The following is a 22,226-nucleotide window of genomic DNA, read 5'->3' on the forward strand; positions in this document are numbered from 1 at the left end:
AGAAAATTTTGAGATTTTATCCCTTCTTTCTTCTACTTTCTTCAACCATTTTTGTTTGTGGCGTTGGTTTGATTTTTTGTTGTGGTTTTGCTAGATTGTTCTTCGATTCATATGGGTTTTAGTGCATGTCTCTTCGGTATTCCTGAGTTGCCTTTATGCTACCTTGATTTGTGGGTTTGGTTTGAATTTTTGTCTGCTTTTGGGGCTTGCATGTTCAGCCTTTTTGCCCTCGCCTCTGTCATCTGATTTCAGAGGAGATTTTGGGATTTTATCCCTTCTTTCTTTGACCTTCTTCGACCATTTTGGTTTGGTTCTTCGCTGTGGTTTTGCTGGATGGTCTTTTGATTCATGTGGGTTTTGGTGCAAGTGTCTTCGGTTTTCCTAGATTGCTTCTACGCTTGCTTGATCCGCGGTCTTAGTTTGGGTTTTTGTCTGCTTTTGGGGGATTGCATACTCAGCCTTTTTTTGCGCCAGATTTTAATGTTTTCCTCCATGTTTTTCCCTATTGCTTCCTCTTGTGCCTCATTTGTTTAGATTTCTTGGTGTTTACTAAAGTTTGATCTGGGTTTTGGTGCATGTTTCTTTGCTTTTCCTGGGCTGCCTCTATGTTCACTTGATTGGTGGTTTTGGTTTTTGTCTGCTTTTGAGGGATTGCATGTTTGGCCATTTTTTACCCTTGGTTTTAATGTCTTCTGTTGCGTGATATTTATGCTCACAAGTGCACATGTCGCAAACAAGTAATAAAGAGTGAATAAGAGTGTCGATCTCACGAAGATTGAATCACCAAAAATACGTGTTGGGAGTTGTATATTCAACAAAACAAGTAATGAATGAATGTGGCACAAATTCACTAAAATGATGTAAATAAAATGGATGCAAACGAAGTGCAATCTAAATGGCTAACAGTAAGAAGAACGTAATGATGGGCTGTAATTTAGTGGTGAAAATGAGCTAGGTCTGCTAACTTCCCTTAAATTGCAAGTCTGACTAAAATGTTACCTAGAATGTTGCAGCATTTTACTATCCCTGTCAACAGAAACTCCTTGATGCATAAAGTTCTTCCGAATTAATTATGACTAGGGTTCCTCAAGCCTTTTCTGACATATTCCTATGTGAATCCAGCTCTAGGAGTTCAGATTTAAGCTCAGGTTTCATTAAGTCATGCAAGGTGAATCATATATTCCTATACTATCCACTAATCAACAACTCAGCAAGTTTATTGAGCAAGCATCATTCATGCTAATCCGATTAAAACTAACCCTTCCAGTATTAATCTTAATCTTGTATCTTAAAATTAATGGCCAGTCAAGAATAGAAATAGACATTAGCTCACATGAATGAACAGAAATAGTAAATTAATAGCATCTCATAAACAACTTGTCATTCTTACAATCTTGGTTCCATTATCAAACCTAGCTAAAACAAATTAGTTCATAATGAGATTTACAAGGTTCAAAGCTCCAGAATAATCCATAGCTAAATTAGTAGCTAAAATAACAAAAGAGAGTTAAGCTAACAGAAGAAGAACAAATTTCAGCTGGATCTTGGATTCCTCTTTGGCCGGCCAAAATGTCCTTCAACCTTCAGCCCTCTTCTCACGTTTTTTATGCTTTTTCTGGGCTGAGTACTCTTTGTATTTCCTGCCTTCTTCAGCTCTCGTACGAAGCTTTTTTTCTCTCTGGGTAGTGCTCTTTTTTTTTCTGGAGAGAAGATACTCTGTCTGTGTTGCATAAGGAAAAACAGTCTCTGTCCTCTTTTCTATATTTCAGCCCGTTTCTATCTCTTCCTCTTTTTTCTCCACTGGCGGCTGCCAACTTGTCCTAAGAAAACATTCCCTTCTAGGGCAACACAAGGGCTGAGGTGTCACTTGATGATGTGCACAGTGGACCCAAATGACACCTCTTCGGCCAGCTCACACGGATTCATCTTTGTATGTTTTCTCCAGCTAGTGCGCTGACGTCACCCATATGCCAGCTATTCCCAGAATGCTACCCAAAATGCCGCAGCATTTAGCCCAGAAATTTCCTGCAAAGTGCGCACACAGCCTTAGTCAATTTTTCACCTCATTTTACTTTAAAATCACCAACTTTCACTTTAAGAGGAGCACCAGTATGGAATTCAGCCAAAGTAAGTGTAAACTCTACAAATCTAAATTAAAACACACAATAAATTAGAAAAATCACTCTTGGTCACGCAATTTTGAGCTATAAAACCATTGGATAACTCTAATTTCTTAGAGTTGTCATCTTCTTACATGCTTTTGTGCCCCATCTATTTAGTAGACTTCATTACATAGACTTAATTACACCTCTAAATTATTATCTCAAAATAGACTTAATTACATAGACTATTATAATAGTATTTTCTAATAAGAAATTATAATTAAAAGGGACACTACAACAAAAAAGGTCATTTGCGGCGACTCATTGTCATTGCCAATAGGTGAAATGTCGTCGCAAATAATACATTTTTGACGACATGTTGTCGTAAATTAGTCGCCATAAAAAATTAGCCGCAAATAATATATTTACGACGACAAATTTTTGAGCTGTCATTGCAAATATAGTAGCGACGACAGTCGTCGCAAATAAGTCGTCACGAATGTTCCGTCAAATATGTCGTTGATGATGACATGTCGTGGAATATTTGCGACGATATATGTCGTCGTAACAGTTCAATCTATTTGCGACGACACTCCCATCATTAGTAATGTGACTATTTGCGACAACATCTTAGAAATGTCATCGCAAATAGTATTTTTTTATAACTTTCTTAGTAATACTAATTAATAAAGATAAAATTTATAATAAAATTTATAATAAAATAAAATAATATAGTTGATATAAAATAGTCAACATAATAATAAAATAAGTCTTAAAAAGTAAATTAATTAAGAAATACTAAAATGTATTGATAATAAAAAAATTAAAAACAGATATTTTAATCTCCTAAATTAGAAGCATCGTCATCCTCATCCTCGTCTTCTTCGTTTCGCTCAGGCGGCAGAGGAACCAACGGTTGGGGGCGGTTAGCTGGCAAGAAGTTAATGTTGGGATTCATGGAGTGCATGACTTCCATCATGATTTGCTGGTTGTCGAACATGTTGCGTTGCTTGATGTAAAGGTTGTTCAGCCAGTTTTAGACATGCTGTGGCAAATTAACTGAAGATGACACGTTTGATTGCGAAGCAGATGATGAGGTGGAAGCGCCTGAACAATTCCTCCATGGTAGTGTCGGTCCCACTCCCTTAGTGTGTCCTCTGCGCTTTCCCAAGACTTGGGATATAATCCCCTCCTCATTGACCGCCGTGGATGAACCTTCCCCAGCAGACAGTGTCATCTGCGTGGTTCTTTCCACCACCATCTGAGCCTGCAAAAGTAAATAAAATAAAAATAGTATAATATGTTATGTTAAATATGAAAAAAGAAATAAGTTTAAAATTTACTTACAAATGCATGTTCCGCATCCGGATTGATAAAATTCTCCCCATGACGGTGCATGTCACCCCAATTGTCAATTAATGATCTTGGCTCTTGGCTCTCGGGACTTGCCTAATCAAGTTGAACGTGTAGAATAATTATTAAGCCAAAGTGACAAAAACTTAACAAGTATGTAAATTAGTATTACCTTATCGAAACGATGCTGAGAGTATGACTTTCTACCATGGAAGTTAGACCACTTCTGACTACCACGATTTTGTTGTTTTTAGCACATTTTTTCTAGCAATAATTATAGATGAATTAGTAACATACTTAATAATTAAATAAACCAATTAATAAAAAATAAGAAAATATAATTAAATTGAACCTGAAAAGTAGGGGACGTAAAACGATCATAGCAAGGTCCCCATTGCTCTTTGCTCCTCAAGTTTTTAGGAGGATTTTACCTGACAAAATCTTCATTTTGAATCCTCCTTTTGTGCTCCTCAGCACGTCCTTCCAGGCATTGTAATGTGGGTCACATATATATCTTGTATTCAAGCCGACAGCATTGTCAAAATATTTGATGTTTTCGCCAATCGCCTTCCACGAACCTCTCTCGTCAAATGTAACATCGAGCTTCCCATCTTTGTGTGCTTTCTCTACTATATCTCGACCTATAGCTACTCCTCGACCATGCCGACGTCGAGATGTCGGCTCCGGAACTGTACAAAAATAAAAATAATAAAATTTGATTATAGAGAGTTCGACAAGTAACAAGTTTTAAGAGCATGTATTATAACGTATAATACCTGACTGACAATGTGTTAGGAGTCTCATCGGATTAGGTGGAGGCTGTGATCCTCCTGCAGAGCTGGCGCATGTAGCTACTGGGCTAGACATCGAGATGTTGTGTCGTAAACTAATTCTTATTAATTAAATTTTAAAATTAATAGATTTTAATAAAATTTTGGCATTATAATGACATTTTTTTTATTATCCAAAAATTTAAACCTGAAAAAAATATTTTTTAAAAGATTTCAGCACACCATAACTGCAAGATGTGTCACCCAGAACAAGTATTAAAACTTTTAATCTCAACCTAAATCAAATTATAACCTTAAAATTTCAACAATCTCAATATCAAATTTTAACAACCTCAAAATTAATAAACACGACCATGAAACAAGAAATTAATAAACACGACCAAGAAATTAAAATTTGGACCGTATTATGTTGATCTTTTACAACGCATTTGGACTGAGCGTAGTTAACTTTGTTCTTGAGAAATTTACAGCGCATATGTATCAATAATTTGAAACCAAGTTCTTGAGAAATCAAGCTTAACTTGGGGTAATCGAACCCAAAAAGCAAAATTGCTCTACTTTGACAACAGTTTCAGCAGTCCCAACTTCATATTTCCTTTTTTTTTTTTTTTGAAGCGATGTGTAATTTAATTAGGTGAGGCCGAAAATCTTACGCCTACATATAAAAAGTTGCATCAATTCCAGCAACAAAACTGCACATGAAATTGGAAATAGAAGGCTCCATAAATGAAGCAAGGAGAGCATGTATTAATCAAAACTTTTCATAAGGCCTATAATTGACTTTTAAGCGTAAGGACCCAAAAAAAAAAAAAAAAAACGCAAATCAGTATGGCATTTGCAACTCCTAGTTCTATTGGATTCGCTTCCTCAACAATTAATTACTAGAACTCTACCCCCTTATCATCCATCTTTCATCTCTGCATTGCTCTTTTCCTTCCACATTTTCCAAGAGTTCTACCAGTAAAAAATGCCAAGAAATAACTGGGAGTGAAAAGAGATTTTGAAAAACAAAAAAGGAAAAAAAAAAAAAATTGGGTGAACGAATGCCTATACCGGAGTAAAGATGGCCGTTTCCCCAGGATTCAATAACGCTTGAACTAGGATCCGACTGCTGCACCATTCAAATAACAAAAAACTCATAAATTTTAAACTAAGAAATACAATAATTTGGACCAAAAAAACTTACAAAATTCAAACCCACTGAAACGGGGGTTGAAAACGGCAAGATTAACCGGGACAAAGGGCGGCAGCGGCGGCTCTCGACGGCGGCGGTGGATTTCGGCAGTGGCAGCATAATTTTAGAGTTTGGGATTTTTTGGAAGAAAAACAAATAAAACATATAATATTGTTGATTTTGAAGAGAATACAAAGATATTTTGAGAGTTTGGGATGAGAAAACCGAAAAAAATCGGTGAGAGGCCGAGTGAGAGAGAAGAGAGAGAGAAACCGATCGGAGAAAATGGAGGAGGAGGCCCTGCTTGTGAGCATATAACAGGATTTATTGCGACAACAAAATAGACTATTTGCGACGACATATTGTCGCAAAAATAACTTAAAGTTATTTGTGACGACAATGAATTATTTGCAACGACAAGTGTTGTGTAAGGAAGGTTTTGGAATCCTTATTTGTGACGACATATGTAATGTCGTCGCAAATAATATTTGGGGTCCCGCCCTGTTTTCCCGCCTTGTTAATTAGTGAGGGAATACAAATCATTTTTGCGACGACATACATTATTCTCGTCGCAAAAAAAATGTGCCAACCGTCAAAATTATTCTTTTTGCTTGGGAAAATAAAATAAAATAAAGTTTATTTGTGCGGGACTATTTGCGTCGCAAATAATGGAGTATTTGTGTTGACTTGTCGTCGCAAAACGTGCTATTTGGCGCTAAAATTTAGCGTCATACGATATCTGGTGCCAACCATTATTTACGACGACGTATGACGTTTTTGCAACGACATTATTCTTTCAGTTTTACAGAATTAGTAGCGACGACTTGTCGCTGCAAATATTCACTTATTTGCGACGACAAATAGGCCAATTTGTAGTAGTGGGAGGTGTGGAGAGTATATAGTGGTGTGTAAATAGAACCACTCATTTATTTATTGGGTGATTTTAAAATGCGGTTTTTCCTTTACAATCACCTAAGTTTTCTACTTTTTCCCAAATTATTTTTGTAGGGTAAGAAATCTAATAACTGTGTATATATGTATATATATTTAGAGGATCAAAAATCAAACCTCTTTTATATGCACACACCAATATAAAACTTTAATTTGGGGACATTGCCTAAGTTCAAAAACAAGATACTTTCTCGTTCATCTCATTAATTTAAATTTTTAATTTTAAATTTTTATAATTAAAAATTTTAAAAAAATATCACATTTAATTTTTTTTAGTACAATTAAAACCTCTTAAAAAATATCATATTTTAATTAAAATTAAAAATTTAAATCTACAAAGTGAACCAGGCTAAAATTACTTTCTTCGTAAAGTGGATTCGTACTCAATTAGGCTACATGATCATCGTAAAATACAAAATATAAACACCACGTCATAAACGCTGTACTAGAAAAATATAATATTGTTAGTCCAAAAACTGTGGCGCTATATTGACTGACTACTGTAGCTTGGTGCAGGTAATTGTAGTTTGTAATCCTCCACCTTCGATCGTCGAAGCCTGATGGAAAAAGGTTGCAAGAGTATTAAAAAAATGCCTGATATTGAGAAACGAAAAACATGTGCATAAATGTCATTATTATCCTTTTCTTTTTCTAAAAGCAAACATGTGCATAATTATTTACAATATATTTGTGCTTTTGTTTTTCCAAAAACCAACATGTGCATAATTTGTGGTACTATGCGAGTCACCTACCGACCGACCCTCCTTTTGGTTTTGTATACGCTTCATCAAAATGAGGTGTATAAATATATAGAAGCGAGACTTAAACTTGTCATTCGCAAATCACAGAAGAGTTCTTTAATACTATACTGTCCATTCTAAGAGCTAGAAACCAACCAAAAAGCAAAAACAAAAAAAAGACAAGAGAAGAGAAGAGAAGAGCTTCATTTCTTTTCCATGGCGTATCATACAGTACAGTTTTCTACTTCACTCTCGATTTGCACTAGTTTTATCAGCAGATCACCAGCTTTATCATTATATCCAGCTGCTCCATTTCCAACTTCGTCAATTCAAAGACTAAGAAGTACTACTCGAGTACTTGCTTCTTCTCGAGTTCAATGCGTGGCCGATAATTCTAAACAAGTTTCCAATATTAATGGTGAAAATATTGCTCGACGATCTGCAAACTACCAACCCCCTCTTTGGAAGTTCGACTACGTGCAGTCACTTGGAACTCAATACACGGTAACATTCTTCGACATTATTAATTTCACTTGGAACTCAATACTCATTTGGTGACATAAATCATTTCTTTAATTTTTTTTGCTACTACTATTGGATTGGTTATTTCAGAAGGAATCTTTATATGCTGAACGAGTCGAGAACCTCAAGGACGAGGAAAGAGAGATTCTTAAAACGCTGGAAGGTGATCATATAGCGCAACTTGAGCATATAGACATCTTGCAGAGACTTGGAATATCTTATCACTTTGAGGCTGAAATACAGAGTGTGTTGGAGGAAATATACACAAATTACAATAATATGTACTCCAAGAAGAACATGAATCTATATGCCACAGCTCTTGAATTTAGAATCCTACGTCAACATGGATATCAAATTCCTCAAGGTACTTAAATATTTTTTTTTTAATTTCCCTATATATAATAATTAATCCATCAAGTGATCCTTATAGTACTTACTAATTCCTCCTCATGATCATATACAAATATATTATTATTCAACTTTGAACATCGCAGAAGTCTTCAATGCTTTCCGGGATGAGAAGACGGGGAAATTCAGTACTGATGATCATACCATGGCAGCAATGCTATCTTTATATGAAGCTTCATTTCATATGGTTGAAGGTGAGAGTATTTTGGAGGAAGCTCGAGACTTGACTACCAAATGCCTAGAGGAATACATAATGATGACGAAGAATTCCAAGGAACACCAAAATGATGATATTAATTTGTCTCATCTTCTAGTGAGCCATGCATTGGAGTTACCACTACATTGGAGAACACCAAGGTTGGAGAGTAGGTGGTTCATCGATATGTACGAGAGGAGACAAGACATGAACCCTTCTTTGCTTGAACTTGCTAAACTAGATTTCAACATTGTCCAATCTACGCACCAAGAAGATCTCAAACATGCGTACAGGTAATTGTTAGATATATTAACAAGATGATAAATCAAAAATAGTAAATTTTCTTCTCTTGTGCACTCAATTTGTGTAAGATGAAAATAATTAATATATAAAAAATCCAACATACATTATTTATTTTCTACGTACGATGATTGAGGTTGATTCTAACTTGTCGTATATCATGTGTAATTAAAGGTGGTGGAGAAAGACGGGCCTAGGAAAGCTTGAGTTTGCAAGAGATAGGTTGATGGAGAATCTCTTACTTACTTTGGGATTTGCATTTGAGCCTCAATTTAGTAGCTACAGAAGATTAGGCACCAAAGTAAATGCCTTTGTAACACTAATCGACGACATATATGATGTTTATGGTACACTTGATGAATTGGAGCTCTTTACAGATGCGGTTGAGAGGTAATTAATAATTTTGGTAGTAATATTAATATTAATATAATTATGTCATGATCATTTTCAATAATATTGCCTTTTGAATTAAGATCATCACATATTGATCTTTATTAATTTTATTTATATTAGATGGGATACAAGCGGTATGGATCAACTGCCGGATTACATGAGGATGTGTTTTCTTGCCTTCCACAATTTCGTAAATGATACGGCATTAGAGTTTCTCAAGGAACATGGCATCCACTATATTAAATACCTTAAGAAAGCAGTACGTACTAATAATTTAATTTATTTTTTTTAATCATTTTTTCTAGCTCCATCTATCAAGTTATTTCCTTCATTTTTGAACGAAATATTTACATCATGCGATCTTAATTAATTCTTATCTAGCTACAAGTTTATTTCTTGTAATATTTAATTATTCAACAATTCTGGCTAACTTTAAATCTCATATATATCATATTTTTTTAGTGGGCAGATCTTTGTAAATCTTATTTAGTCGAAGCAAAATGGTACTACAGTGGATACACACCAACATTCCAAGAGTACATTGATAATGCATGGATTTCATTCTCGGTACCAGTAATACTGGTGAATGTCTACGTTTTTGCTGCAAATCCTACAACAAAAGAGGCATTGACTTGCTTGGAAGAGTATCCGAGTATAATCCGTCAATCAGGAATCCTTTGTCGATTTCTAAATGATCTTGAAACATCGTTGGTATTAAAAATAACTAGCTCATGGGAAATTATATTTATTTAAAAGATAAAATATTGTGTTCTCTCAATCCATTGTTTTCATAGTATTAATCATTGGAAACTATATTTATTAGTTATTATTTTCTTCTAATTTAGGATGAAATTAAAAGGGGTGACGTTCCTAAATCAATTCAATGCTACATGCACGAAGCTGGTGTTTCAGAGGAGAAGGCTCGTCAACATATAAAGTTACTGATTCGTGAAACGTGGAAGAAAATAAATGAAGATAGAGTTGCAGACTCCTCCTTCTCAAAAACATTCACTGAAATTGCGACGAACGTTGTTAGGATGGCACAAAGCATGTACCTACATGGAGATGGATATGCTATTCAAGATCGTGAAACAAAGGAGCTTGTCATGTCATTACTTGTTGATCCCATTCCTCTCAAGTCTTACCCATGAAAAGCTAAGATGATCACCATTAAAGTGTCTCATTCATGTCTGTTATGTTGCCCCAGCACAATTAATTTTTTTCTTTTTATTTTTCATTTTTCTTATGTGATAAATTGTGGGGTGCACCTAGAACAAAGCCTCTTTCTTGTAAGTTATATCTTTTTTAGAAAAGTAATTACCATTCGAATAGAAAATAACAATTATTAATACATTTATATATATTACTAGTGAAGCAATGTGCTTCGCATGTGGAGTTAATAATGAAAATAAAGTGACATTTTATAATTATTGCGTTAATTCAAGTGTAATTTTTATTTTTTTAGAGTTATTTTTAAAGTAATATTTAGTGTTTTCCTAAGTGATAATTTTATTTTCAAACAAAAAATGTAATAGCGCCAATAAGGAACTCTCCTTTTTACAATAGTAATAGATAATAAATATAGCTTTCATATTCTGCTCCTACTAACAAAATTATGTGCAACTCCTCAACTAAATTATAATTATATCACCTCTAAAAATTTCTCTTCTTTCCCTCTTACCAAACGGAGTTTAAACTATTCATGTGGAAGAAATCACTAAATTTTTTCTTCATTTTCGATTTGACAATCATTGCTATAAATTTTAAAGTTTAGGAGATGAATTGCCAAGATTAAAAGTTAACCCCTGTTTGTAAATTTGGTATGAATGCTTGATATTAAACCTATTTAACAATAGAAGATTATAACTGTAAATAATGTGTGGGTGAGAATCGATGCATCGTTATAACTTATAATACTTAAAGCAGTAAGTACGGTCAATATCTTAATCCTGAAGTTCAAAATCAGGATCGTGGTGCTGGCTTTGGTACTATTGAGTTGGAGATCCTCCATTACATATGACGAATAACGGAGTGTAGTGACGATCGACCTTTCAAGGAACTGATAATGTAACCGGGTGGGTTAGTTGATCACCATCCATCATCCTGAGTGCTTCTTGTTGTTTTTGCTTGTGTGTGTGTGGGGTCAGTTGATCGATCTTTCAAGGAAATGATAATGTAACCGGGTAGGTAAGTTGATCACCATCCATCATCCTGAGTGCTTCTTGTTATTTTTGCGCCCATCATCTTGAGTGCTTCTTGTTGTTTTTGCTTGTGTGTGTGTGGGGGGTCAGTTGATCGATCTTTCAAGGAAATGATAATGTAACCGGGTGGGTCAGTTGATCACCATCCATCATCCTGAGTGCTTCTTGTTGTTTTTGCTTGTGTGTGTGTGGGGGGTCAGTTGATCGATCTTTCAAGGAAATGATAATGTAACCGGGTGGGTCAGTTGATCACCATCCATCATCCTGAGTGCTTCTGGTTATTTTTGCGTGTGTGTGTGGGGTCAATTGATCACCATCCATCATCCTGAGTGTTTGTTGTTTTTGCGCCCATCATCCTGAGTGCTTCTCATTGTTTTTGCTTGTGTGTGTGTGGGGTCAGTTAATCGATCTTTCAAGGAAATGATAATGTAACCAAGTGGGTCAGTTGATCACCATCCATCATCCTGAGTGCTTCTTGTTGTTTTTGCGTGTGTTGTGGGGTCAGTTGATCACCATCCATCATCCTGAATGCTTCTTGTTGTTTTTGCGTGTGTTGTGGGGTTAGTTGATCACCATTCATCATCCTGAGTGCTTCTTGTTGTTTTTGCGTGTGTGTGTGGGGTCAGTTGATCACCATCTATCATCCTGAGTGCTTCTTATTGTTTTTGCTTGTGTGTGTGTGTGGGGTCAGCTTATTGTTTTTGCTTGTGTGTGTGGTGGGTTCCTGAGTGCGTTTTTGCCTGTGTGTGTGAGGTCAGTTGATTGTTTTTGCTTGTGTGTGTAGGGTCAGTTGATCACCATCCATCATCCTGAGTGCACCGCTCAATAACAGCGCCAATAAAATAATGTTTTTGACACTGGACTTGTATACCCAATTTAGTTACTTTTATAGCGATAGCACCACAATAGTTTTTGCTGAGAAATAGCACTGTACTAGTTACTGCCAACAGATGAATTTTGGATAATAATCCATAAATGGAGAAAAAGCATGAAGTGGTAACCAATTAAGAAGGATCGAGAACACGGCCACAGAACTTCAGATGAACTGAAGACTAAGAAATCAAAGAATAAGAGCAAAATTTATAAATCAAATAAAAGAGTTGTCGATAAAATAAAATATTCATTCTTTCAGGCAATTCCCTCGTGTTCATATTTTTCAAACCGAAATAATTGGATTCTTATAAGCATCCCTCACGTTCACCTCTCTAAAACAAAAATAATTGTCATCATAGACCTTAAACCGAGTTATAAAAGGGTCGAAAGAGGAACTCTAGACGAACTATTTAATCGACATCAAAAAAGGGTATTCCACTCACACAACTTGATAATTCTCTGTGACCAACTGCGTTCTTTGCGAAAACTTGGGCGGAGCTCCACCGTTCAGGGGCAAGATGTTCACAACCTGTAAAACGTTAAGACATGAACAAGGTTATAAAGCCATGAATCTGCACTGAATTAATGTTACAACTTTAGAAAATCAATAGCATATTGGAGGGACAATTTTTCAGACGCTATCTTAATGTTCAGGGGAGAAAATCAATTGATTTACATGAAACTAACCATACTTCATATAAACAAATATACATATAACATAGCTATGCCAAACGGGAAGGGAAAATAAACGCATTAGTTAAACTCTAATTTATCAGATGCCCAAATATATCCTTCTGCCCAGCTCCCCAAAAATAATATTCAACATGTATGAATCATAAAGTCAATAATCGACCAATGTCAACAATATTCAAGGATTTTTTTTTTTTTTTTTTGTGCTTACACAAATACGAAAATGATGAAGATTCATATGATAATTATGAAACCACAGCTAATTCTTACTCAGCACCAGATTTATGTTTTATAGATGCAGGACAAAGTTTGCCCTTGCTCGTATTAAAAATTGCCTACATAACAGAATCAGATCCAACCTTATGACTTGCAACATTCACATCAGTATGGAACACAATCACGTGGCAAGTAGATTAGAGGCTCACGTGAAACATTCAAGTAGCATGATGAAAAGGTCCAAAAGAAAGATGCATACCTTCAAATCACTGAATGTATTAGTAGCAGAGAAGCTCACGGAAATAGGGAAAAACACAGATGAATCAGCTGGAGGAACAACAAACTCCATTGATCCACTGCCAAGATTTAAACAAAAAGGTAAGAGTCCTTTGCAATAATGTTTTAAAAAATAAATAAAAAATATATATATATATAACAGAAAGAAATCCAACAATTACGGACCTGCGGCTAGAGTTATCTATGAGAAGTATGGACCATTCCAAGACGGAATTCCTTGAGTCATACCTGCAAATCATCAAAAGTGAAAGTGCATTGAAGGTTGAACTCAAGAAATACAATGATATCAGATAAAACAGAGTAACGATGGCATAGAACTAATTCACGTATCATCACAAGAATGAGTAAATTAAGTAATATGCCAAATCTAGAAGGTGACTTATCAAAACAGAAATATAATATAATATCCAAACAGAACATTTGGTCCCCCGAAATCTTAATCCTTAATACAAACAATCGGCTAATATGCCAGGTTTATATTCCATTTCTCTCTTCTGCACACTCCAAACAATAACATATTTATCATTTTAACAAAACAATCCATTTACAAATAAAGATAAAAGATCATACTGTCACAATAATCATAAGTTGGAAATAAGGACAGGAAATCCCCAACAAGCTGCAAAGTATATTCCAAAAATCAGGATTCTTTAGTGTACGGATCAATAACATGCCTATATTCATGAATCCGACCATATGTAGCTAAACATATGTGAGGGTCCAACACCTATGTTAAAATCTCGCGTTTACATGCAACACTTTACAATTCCACAATTGTAGATTCTGAGATCATTAAAACTGTTCAAAGATCAACATTAGAATAAACATTACAAAGTGGGAATGAATCATAGAACCTAAAGATGAAAATTTTCAAATATCTTATTAATTAACTACTTTCTACGATAGGACTCTGTTTGCTTTCATTGGGTTCGTTGCAACTATTCTTTGTGCTAGAGGAACAATTCTAAGTCTACAAAAGTGGGGAGAAACCTAAGAAAAAAGAACCCGAAAACCCACTTTCCACCATCAAATGGCTTAGGAACCAATCAAGGCACTCTATTGACAGTATTTTTGACCACTTGCTGGCACTGTCTCTACGTTCATGGACTAGCTTTTTTGCTCTTCTTTCCTAATTCAAGCCCTCTACCTACAGTGACCTGTCTCATCTACTGCTGACCACTCAAAGTACAAGCTATAAATAAAATTTAAGGGATTCAATGTCTCACCTCCATTCACCATCAACTTGTCTCACACTTGGAGCCTCGCGGAGAGCTGGAAGTGGTACTGAGATCACAACATTCCGCAGATCAAACATTGATGAAGCTTCATATTCGATGCTGACATAAGTTTCATTACCAGAAACAGAGGGCCAGCAGTTGACTGCAAGAAGAATAGACATGTAAATGACCTAAGCATTCATTAAAACTGTAAACCCAAAAAAATAAAAAAGAAAGAAAAAAGACTTGAAACCCACTTGTTAAAGGCACTATTGATTCGTCTGTGCTCTGCATTCTCCACTTCAAAAGACCAACACCTCCCGCATCACCAGTACCAGCAGGAAAAGGCCTATTGGGATCCTTCAGGCCAAGAATATTTTCATTTGAAAATAATTCTTTGTTCATGTTAGGGTGTGTCTTGAAAAGGATGCCAGGATTCCCACCAGTTTCAATCTAAAGAAAAGGAAGAAAATAAAACAATCATAATGAGAAAAACTAAAGCAGAACTCTTGCAATGACAACTCTATAAGTCTCTTATGGCAAAGACCGCATGCAGCCACTTTTGATTGGGGGGGGTAACCATAAACCAAAACGCAGTACCTGAACTTGGATATGTCCATCTTCTGCATTAAGAATTTGCAGAGACAAAGTTCCCTGCACATCAAAGTTGCTGACTCCACCATCACGTTTAAGTGTTACGTTGAGTTTCTCCTCGACAGTCAAAGTAATAGGATCAGTTAGAGGTGGGGCAGCTGATCTAGATTGGCCAGCTTTTGGCTGCACATCTTCAAGGATAACTTCACCTTCCGCTTTCAAAGACTCCAAGAACTGGTTTGTCCTTTGTGATTTCCCTAACTGCATACCAAGACCTTTAGGAGGAGCATTGGCTGCTGAAGGTGGACGACCTGAGGATATTAACATGAATGGTTAAAAGAGTTCTTTTAGTGCAATATGTAATTGTCCAAATAAATAACTGGTATTGCTGTATTAGAAACAGATAGGACACATCTATATTCATTAAAAGGGAAACATAACGCAGCTTAAAAAACCAAGCACTTTTTTTTGGGTAAAAATAAAACTTCATTGAAAAAAAGAAAAGTACAAAAGCAAAATCAAATCTTAAGGAGACTACTGGCGAGTCTAAAGAATTGAAGCAAATAGAAATGCATTATTTGCAAGGGAATATTGAAAAGAATGGGGGAGAAAACAATAACTTCGAAAATGTAACCCGCACCAAAAATGACATTCATCCAAAAATGATAAATATCATAAGCATTGCCTAACATCCATAGCACCAAGCATGAACGGACCTTTAGACTTGGTAGAAAATGAGTCAACATCAGTGCTCAATCCAAAACCAGAACCACTGCCAAAACCACTTCCACTACTAGAAATGCTCATATCACTAAAGCTACTCTCAATTCTTCCTGAGCCCATCGACTGTAAAGACATAAATCCTCCCTTGTCACCTCTACCCTTTTCAATCTGCAAAATATAAGAAGTGGCTGAATTTTAAATTGGAAGACTTGATGATGGGAATTGTCATAGGCACAGAATCTGTGCATGAGCACATACAGGACCCCTCATAAAGTACCTTGCTTTTGTCAATCTCACTAGCTTTACGTTTCATGACGTCCTTGGTCTCATTGATCTTGCTCTGCATTACCAACTTATGCAGCTTCTCTTCATGACTCTCCATCTCACAGTACTGCTTAACCTGAGCAACAGTAACATTTTCCTTGTGCCCAAGAGATATGACTTCATCAAAAGCAAAAATCAGCTCGAAAGCAGTCCTGCATATGCCCTCTTCATCTAGGGACATAGAATACTCTGGTACCTATAATTGATTAAGGAATAAACTGTTGACCTAAAACTAATGCAAATGAAAAACGCCTTTACCCAACAGATCTTAGAAGCCATTGAAAACCTTAATAATCCAAATTGCAAAATGTTATACAGTAAAAGATATTGAAGAAGAAAAAAGAACTTAAAATTTAAAAGAAATAAAGAAAAAGAAAGAAAGAAAGAGCAAAAGAAAATCTGTTTACATGAAGTAGAAGACTTAGTTGGAGAATTCCATGGACCATCATCCTAAATAGAAGTGGCAGTTTTTCTCTTCAGGAAAACTGCAGTTGCAAGTATAGGTTTTTTGACGTTTCCATGTACTTGAACATCTGATAATACTAAGACTCTAATTATTAGATCCACAGAAGTGAACTAGGATAGTGCCCATCTTATAATAAGTTCACAATTTGTAGAAGTGGGGACTGGAGCACAAGTGCATACAGCCTCCATGACCTTGCGCACAAATGCAGCTTCCTAGCCCTTTCTAGAGAGAACCATGGTGGTAAAAAGAATTGTCATAGGCTGAAAGAATTTATCCAGAAACCCAATGAAAAATGCAAAGTAAATTCATGAAAGACTTATGGAAGAACAAGGCATTAGAGCATGAAGCATAAAAGGTCGGGATCGAGAACCATGGTAAAAACATCTCAAGAAAGAAATGTTTTGCTTCGGATGAGATAAACAACCATAGAACAAAAGGATACAAGCTTAGAGAGCAGCCGCAGTGTCTCCAGATCTTCCAGAATGTTGCTTTGTTTGTTTGTTACAAGTAGCAAGTACAAAGCTTCAATAGGCTGGTAAACATAGCGAACGTTTTCTGTCTCAACATATGTATGTTGTTTTCCAGTGCCTACCAACTTTGGAAAAGCAGCAAGCAGACCTTCTATTCTTATACGAGACATATCCACAAACTGCCTAGATACAAGCACTGCCAAAGCAAGAAATAGAAACCATTAATTGAGAGTTCAAAGCACCCACAAAAAATGCAACAGATCAAAACTTTGTCACTTAAAATGAAAAGTAAATCGTATATCTATGTAATGAATAACAGATTGAGAATCATGATTATGTTAGTAATCTTATTTGCTTAAAAACCAAAGGAATAATTCATATTGGGATATTTACCATTTTATACCCTGTGTTTTGGATTTATTCAAAAACTATACTTTTAGTTTTTTATCTCATCAATATTCAATTATATACCTTTAAATTAGATTTAATACACAAATCAGTACCTTTCCATGGTCAACTTTCGATTTTAACCTTAAAAGTACTTAAAATACCCTTGAATAAAAAACGGTAAATGAAAAAAAAAATTAAAAAAAAAATAAAACTTACAGTTTTGACATAAAAAACATGCAATATACCCTTGAAATAGGTTTTTTTTTTTTGTGTTTTTATTTATTTTTTGTAATATTAGAAAGTTTTAGTTTTCTCTTTTTCTCTTTTTCTTAAGGATAGTTTGTCATTTTGAAGGTCAAAATAAATTGTTGACCGAGGTAGGGTATTTGTATATTAAATCTAATTAGAAGGTATACATTTGAGATCAAAAACCGAAGGTATAATTTTTAAATAAACCCAAAATACAAGGAATGAAAATATAAATATTCCATTTATATTTGAAACAACACAGAAAAAGATAAACAAAATAAAACCAGATGCATTGAAGATTTGTTAAAAATTAATGCTCTAAAAAAAATAAACAAGGTATGCAGAATGCCAATAGATACAACATATACCACTGTCCTTAAGCTTCATTCCCAGTCCCATATCTATATAGTATATTACCAACTTTAACAAATATTTTCAAGCGATTCCAGAAAACATTCTTTGTTAAGTGTGGTGTTTAAACTTTAAACTCAATGTTATTGGAACTTTCAACCCACATATTGTTCATGGAGATTCACACTTCCAAGATGCAGTTTGTCATTTAAATTCCATTCCTTCTGATATTACACTTTAGCTTCAAAGCCATTCCTGAGTATTTCAGACATATCCTTTAAATAAACGCTATGGGTTTAATACAGGTGATAAACTGAGAGTGGGTTTAATACAGGTGATAAACTGAGAGTTCCTACCATTATACTTTACACAAAATGAGCAATCTCTTTCCTTCCCATAATAGTTGTCTCACGTTTTCCTCACACTAGAGAACTCCAACATAAGAGAAGCAGGAATTTTTATCTGAATTGACTAAAAGAAAGGCTAGAAACATACAAATTACTCACCTTTCCCAGACTTGCTTACAATGGAAGCAGCAAGAACAACCTAGATCACAAATGAAAGATAAATGAGAAGCAACATTGCAATAATAAGAAATAGCAACAAGATTGTGAAGGAATCAAAAGATGAATAGCAGCATTAGGTACTCATGCCCTTTTATATCTTTGATTGAAAGGGTGGTATGAAACCGCATGTACTTGGTATGCACACATTTTAACCCCTTTTCAAAATTGAAAACTACAACAAATGCAGCTAAAGATGCTGAAACAACGATAAATTATACAGAGGAATATATAACCACATTAGTAACTGAAAAGTTAGAACCAAACACCATCTGTGATGAAACATAGAAGATTAAAGTAGGAAGCTCAAAAGGGTAAAAAGCTTACCATCTTGATTTACTGAGAAATAAGAATCCACGAGCACCGATCACAACGGAACAAAGTCTTGTCCAGCACCTAAAAATTTAGATTTGGGGAACGTAAGATAATAGACAAGCAACTAAGACCGCAATTAACAAGTATAAGAGAATATCATCATGCAATAAAACTTCCCGTTATTCCATTATCGATAACTTATATCTCTAGAAGAAACTCGCCCACGTGAGAAACAGAATAGCAAAAATTTGAATTCCCAGTAGCTCAACTATAGGCACCAAAAGATCAACTATATACGAATAATTCAGTTCTATTCGCTAATTTGTCATGTCTTTCTGAAGTACCCACAGAACACACATAAACTTGAACACAAAATCTAGAGAGAAAAGCTGGTCTGCCCAGAATCAGGTCGAGGTGAAATTCAAAAACTAGATCCAATCCTATAAAAGACGACCTTACAAATCTTTGAAACATCGTCTTCCCCATAAACTAAGGGTCCATTTAGTTCGCTAATTCGAGTTTTTAATTTAAGTTGAGATGTGATTTTATGTGAGTTTTTTACTGTAGTAAAAAAAGTTAGATGTGACTGTTTATGAGAGCTTTTTACTGCAGCAAAACTCGAATCGGTAAAATGAACTGGGCCTAAGACAAACTTTCAGATATCGTAGATCCAATAGAAGACAACCTTAAAAATAAATCAAACTTTCAGAATCTCACAAGGGAAAACTGAAACGTCCACGATAAACAAAATGAAACTAACAGATCTACTAGATCAAAGACATTCCCACCTACACATTGCAAAACTGAAGCTGAATTGTATAATTTTGAAATCCATTATCTCCTTACTTAACTAATTACATCTCCGTTGCCTCCTCAGTTATTTATTCATTCATTCTAGAGATCAACAACACAAATGCAAATTGAACACGCCCAAATTCTTCTCTAAAACTCCCGACACCCAAAAGGAAAGAAAAATCTCACTCCAATCCCCAATACCGTAAAATTACGATTACAAACTGTGAACTAACGAGATTAAGAATCAAACTGAAGGCAGCTATATTGATTTGATAAGAAAATGAGGAAAGAATAAGAACGAATTTAGCGTCCAGATCCAGCGAAATTGAAATAATTGAATAACAAATGAAAGAGAAAAAGAACTAAATTAGCTTTGGAAACAGATCCCTAACGATTTTTTCCCCCAATTTGACCAAGAAATGGATCAGATCTCCATTAAGAAAGCAGAGAGAGAAAAACGAAATTCATGAGAGAGAGAGGGGAGAGAGAGAGAGAGAGATCTGAACCTGGAGGTGCGACGTTGGCGCTTTCGGAGGTCGACTGAAGTGAGGTAACGGTGAACGAGACGAAACGAAAACACGAAGAAAGAAATTTGGAGAAGAGTGCTCTTGACTTATATATTTGCCAAGGGAAATGAAGAAAACAGAAAATTGGGGATGTGATTTTTTAGTTCCTTCAATGGCGGTATTATGTACCAAATAAATGAAAATTATTATTGCATTTCTATTTTGTTTTCTTACATCCCTGATAATGAATTTTATATTTTGTCAAAAGCAAAAGGGTTTTTAACGGTTAAATTTATATATTTAATAATTTTTACGTAATTTTATATAAATTTAATAAATAAAAATTTAATTTAATTGTAAATTAACGTACTTTAAAAAATTCAAAAAAAAGGGTAACGTATTTTATTTACTAAAATGATGAAAAGACTCTTCTTTTTCACATGATGTAAAATATATATATATATACACACATATATATACATATATATGTTATAGCATGTGCCATCATGTCATGTGAAATATATATATATATATATATATATATATATATATATGTGTGTGTTATAGCATGTGCCATCATGTAAATAAGGGAGGATCAATTCTACCAATTATTTTAAAACTTTACAATCTAATATAAAAATATGGATTTGGAGAAATCTCAATCCACTAATAATGAAGAAGTTCTCTCAACATCTAATCTAATCTAAAACTATCGAATTATATTAGACTTTTGAAGAGCCGTTTTTTTCTTTTTTTAATTTTTACAATTAAAATAAATATCATAACATAAAATAGTTAAACAAAAGCAAATTTAGGGCCGGTTTGGAATATATACTCAAACTATAATTTTGATTCTAATGTTTTAACTTTAAATTTTTTATGAGAGGAAAATATTATAGCAGAATCAATGATTTTAAATTTGAATATATGAAACAAACGGGTTGTAACACTCATTTTTCTAACTGACAAAATTCCTAGAAATAAACATTAAGAATTAACTTGAATAAAGTTATGGTATTATAATTAATTAATTCTAACATCATATTGAGTTATATTTTACAGGTGAATGCGACGAGGACTCGAGGTGCTAAGAACAAGTTCATATCATTTTATAGAAATTATATATGTGTTCATTTTCTTTTTATGATTTGATAAATGTATATATGTTCATGATATGATGTACTTCATGTTATAATGCATGGAATTAAGTGTCTTAAGAAAATTCTAAGTTTTTCCTTAATTTTTTTTTTAGACAAAAGAATCATTTCCATGACGTTAATTTCCAGCTCTATTTTAGACTTTTAAAATTCTGAAATTATTCCATTAGTTTATACAAAGTTGTAGAGCCTTTCATAAGCTTTCCAACGTCTACTCAGTTGTTCAAATTGGACATCGGAGTAAAAAGATGTAGCCAGTATACTATCCGGATATCTAGCAATCTCCGAACAAGTTACTGCACGCGAACATGAACGGAAATTCTAGATGACAGCCATTCCCCCAACTGTTAAGGGTCATTTAATCAAAGAATTAATCCCCAAATTAATGACAAATTAATCATTTTTTAATTTTACATGATTTGTCAGTCAATATATATTTTCACTCATACTCTCTCTCTCTCTCTATCTCTCTCTTTGTTAAGGGTCATTTAATCAAAGAATTAATCCCCAAATTAATGTCAAATTAATCATTTTTTAATTTTACATGATTTGTGAGTCAATATATATTTTCACTCATACTCTCTCTCTCTCTCTCTCTCTCTCTCTCTCTCTCTCTCTCTCTCGCTCTCTCTCTCTCTCTCTCTCTCTCTCTCTCTCGCTCTCTCTCTCTCTCTCTCTCTCTCTCTCTCTCGCTCTCTCTCTCTCTCTCTCTCTCTCTCTCTCTCGCTCTCTCTCTCTCTCTCTCTCTCTCTCTCTCTCTCACGTTCAAAACACCACAGAGAGCCTCCAAGACCAGCCATCAAACCTCCATCATTTTAATCACTTTTTGTAAACCTTTGGTTCTTCTAAGCCACAATCAAGAAGATTTCAAGGTATGTTCCATCTCTAATTTGGTATTC

At 34.7% G+C, this 22,226-nt stretch overlaps 2 protein-coding genes across 2 annotated transcripts; one reads left to right on the forward strand and one right to left on the reverse strand.

The window, feature by feature from the left end:
- Window positions 1-7,217: 7,217 nt before the first annotated feature.
- On the forward strand, window positions 7,218-10,267 carry LOC21401477 (terpene synthase 10). The gene is made up of 7 exons (XM_024174366.1): window positions 7,218-7,615; window positions 7,724-7,997; window positions 8,128-8,530; window positions 8,712-8,927; window positions 9,051-9,189; window positions 9,393-9,641; window positions 9,776-10,267. Exons 1-7 carry the CDS (start codon window positions 7,328-7,330, stop codon window positions 10,079-10,081), a joined length of 1,875 nt encoding a protein of 624 aa, XP_024030134.1. The 5' UTR covers window positions 7,218-7,327; the 3' UTR covers window positions 10,082-10,267.
- A 1,946-nt stretch (window positions 10,268-12,213) lies between these two features.
- LOC21401478 (coatomer subunit delta) lies at window positions 12,214-20,355 on the reverse strand. Its single transcript, XM_010111550.2, has 12 exons — window positions 20,171-20,355; window positions 18,882-18,950; window positions 18,498-18,537; window positions 16,974-17,197; window positions 16,019-16,261; window positions 15,735-15,909; window positions 15,025-15,329; window positions 14,682-14,877; window positions 14,434-14,587; window positions 13,373-13,435; window positions 13,170-13,266; window positions 12,214-12,533 (listed from the first exon to the last, which is right to left on the reverse strand). The coding sequence occupies exons 2-12, from the start codon at window positions 18,882-18,884 to the stop codon at window positions 12,444-12,446; spliced, it is 1,590 nt and encodes a 529-aa protein (XP_010109852.1). The 5' UTR covers window positions 18,885-18,950; window positions 20,171-20,355; the 3' UTR covers window positions 12,214-12,443.
- Between the last annotated feature and the right edge of the window lie 1,871 nt (window positions 20,356-22,226).

Source organism: Morus notabilis, unplaced genomic scaffold (genome assembly GCF_000414095.1).
Source record: "Morus notabilis unplaced genomic scaffold, ASM41409v2 Scaffold96, whole genome shotgun sequence".
Classification (NCBI taxonomy): Eukaryota; Viridiplantae; Streptophyta; class Magnoliopsida; order Rosales; family Moraceae; genus Morus; species Morus notabilis.

What these genes read in the sequence shown, in the direction of transcription:
- LOC21401477 (XM_024174366.1), top strand. Translation starts at nt 7,328, where the DNA reads ATGGCGTATCATACAGTACAGTTTTCTACTTCACTCTCGATTTGCACT. An exon ending in TTTACAGATGCGGTTGAGAG is followed by an intron (nt 8,928 to 9,050) that starts GTAATTAATAAT and finishes TATTTATATTAG; the next exon opens with ATGGGATACAAGCGGTATGG. An exon ending in ATGATCTTGAAACATCGTTG is followed by an intron (nt 9,642 to 9,775) that starts GTATTAAAAATA and finishes CTTCTAATTTAG; the next exon opens with GATGAAATTAAAAGGGGTGA.
- LOC21401478 (XM_010111550.2), bottom strand. An exon ending in ATCAATAGTGCCTTTAACAA is followed by an intron (nt 14,588 to 14,681) that starts GTGGGTTTCAAG and finishes TTCTTCTTGCAG; the next exon opens with TCAACTGCTGGCCCTCTGTT. An exon ending in ATAGATAACTCTAGCCGCAG is followed by an intron (nt 13,267 to 13,372) that starts GTCCGTAATTGT and finishes AAATCTTGGCAG; the next exon opens with TGGATCAATGGAGTTTGTTG.